General features: G+C 45.0%; 1 protein-coding gene across 1 annotated transcript; it reads right to left on the bottom strand.

Annotated features, from left to right (window-relative positions):
* Positions 1–274: 274 nt before the first annotated feature.
* Positions 275–1,484, bottom strand: LOC141444041 (uncharacterized). Its single transcript, XM_074109480.1, has 2 exons — positions 1,320–1,484; positions 275–1,089 (listed from the first exon to the last, which is right to left on the bottom strand). The coding sequence occupies exons 1-2, from the start codon at positions 1,450–1,452 to the stop codon at positions 275–277; spliced, it is 948 nt and encodes a 315-aa protein (XP_073965581.1). The 5' UTR covers positions 1,453–1,484.

The raw sequence follows: 1,484 nt of genomic DNA, 5'->3' as shown, positions 1-1,484 counted from the left end.
CTGTAAACGGCCAGCGTAGCTTACTACCTCTTGTTAGACTATCTGCGGTAAGGTTTCCGGGGAGGAGAACGCGGGCGGTCTGCGCGGTAATGTTGGGCGCTCGACCGGCTCGCTGGTTGTGCTGGCGCTGGACGAGACCTCCCTGCATCGAATTTGCTTTGGTTTGGGGGTTTTCGGTGCAGGGGTTTGTAGTTTAAATTACTTTTTTGATTTTTATTTCTGGCTGAAAAGTTATTTTTATTGAATTGATTGTATGACGACTTTGGAGTACTTTTTAATGTGTCACCTGATTTTGAACGGCTTTAACCTTATCAGACACATTGTCTCCAAATAAAAATTTGTCTCTTTCTGTGTTGATCAGTGCATCCTTCAGTTTTGTATTTATAGCTGAAATTACAAAATTTCTTCTCGTTTTGGTCTCTAAAAAGTGACTATCGCATAATATACGACAAGCGTCGCTTATTGGCTTCAGAATATCTTGAGGCGATGAATTTTGCGTGATGATCAGGTCTGTGGCTCGAGCCAGTGCTGCTAAGGCGGACCCTAATTGTTTTTGCCTATGCATCAAGGATGCGTCCCTTTTTACCAGGTAATCGGGAAGCGCTGCTTTTGCTTCCGGATTTAGGGCTGGTGCAATAAATAGCTCACAATTGCTAGGTACAAGATATTCCTCCAATATTTTTTCTTTTACCTCTTTTTGTAATCCTTTCATCAATATTTCCTTCCAACGGCTGGCGACATCTTTGTGGATACTTTTTCCCAAGGCCAAATCGGGCTTCGGGGCGTCGCCTAGAAGCTTGAGGATTTCTTCGTCTAGTTCAACGTCCTCGGATGAGGGTAAAATCTCCTCAGCAGTGTCGCCCAGAACCAGGTGCGGTGCCGACGATGGACCTGGTTGCGGAGATGCCGGTCGTGGCATTTCCTGGTGCGGCTGGGCAGGGGACCACGGGGGTTCACTTGACGGACCGCGTCGTGGCGAATCATGATAATATGGTGACTGCTGGCTTGGCGGACTGGTATGGGGTGTATTTGGTACGTTATTCGTCCGGCCCGGTCCGGTCTGGTCCGTCACGTGATTTGTGGTATCATCTGCAAATAAGGATTTGCTATTGAAATGTATGTACTAAGCTAAGAAGTTAGCCAGTATTAATGTAACAGAGATAACCCAAATGTAGTTAACTCGCATTACAGGATATTAAACCCTTTCTGTAGGGTAGTAATTCCTTTGAAATAACTTTTACGCGACAGAGGTAACCCGTAACAGTAGCTCGCATCGCAAAGTTAGTGGAATTCTTTTTTTTTTTTTTTTTTTAACTTACCCTCAGCTTCGCTGCTTGACGATTCCAGAACTCTTATACGACGTCGTGATTTGTTCTGTAGCTGGGTCTCCAATTTTCGAATCTTTTCTCGAATCTCGTCTTCGTCTTCAGCATAATTTTTTCTTTTTCCCATCTTGTAGCTGCGCTCCGATTGACGTGCGAAGG

The sequence above is a fragment of the Choristoneura fumiferana genome, chromosome 29, assembly GCF_025370935.1.
Source record: "Choristoneura fumiferana chromosome 29, NRCan_CFum_1, whole genome shotgun sequence".
NCBI lineage: Eukaryota > Metazoa > Arthropoda > Insecta > Lepidoptera > Tortricidae > Choristoneura > Choristoneura fumiferana.
The sequence above is the reverse complement of the archived record's forward strand: the minus strand, read 5'-3'. Positions and strand labels throughout refer to the sequence as shown.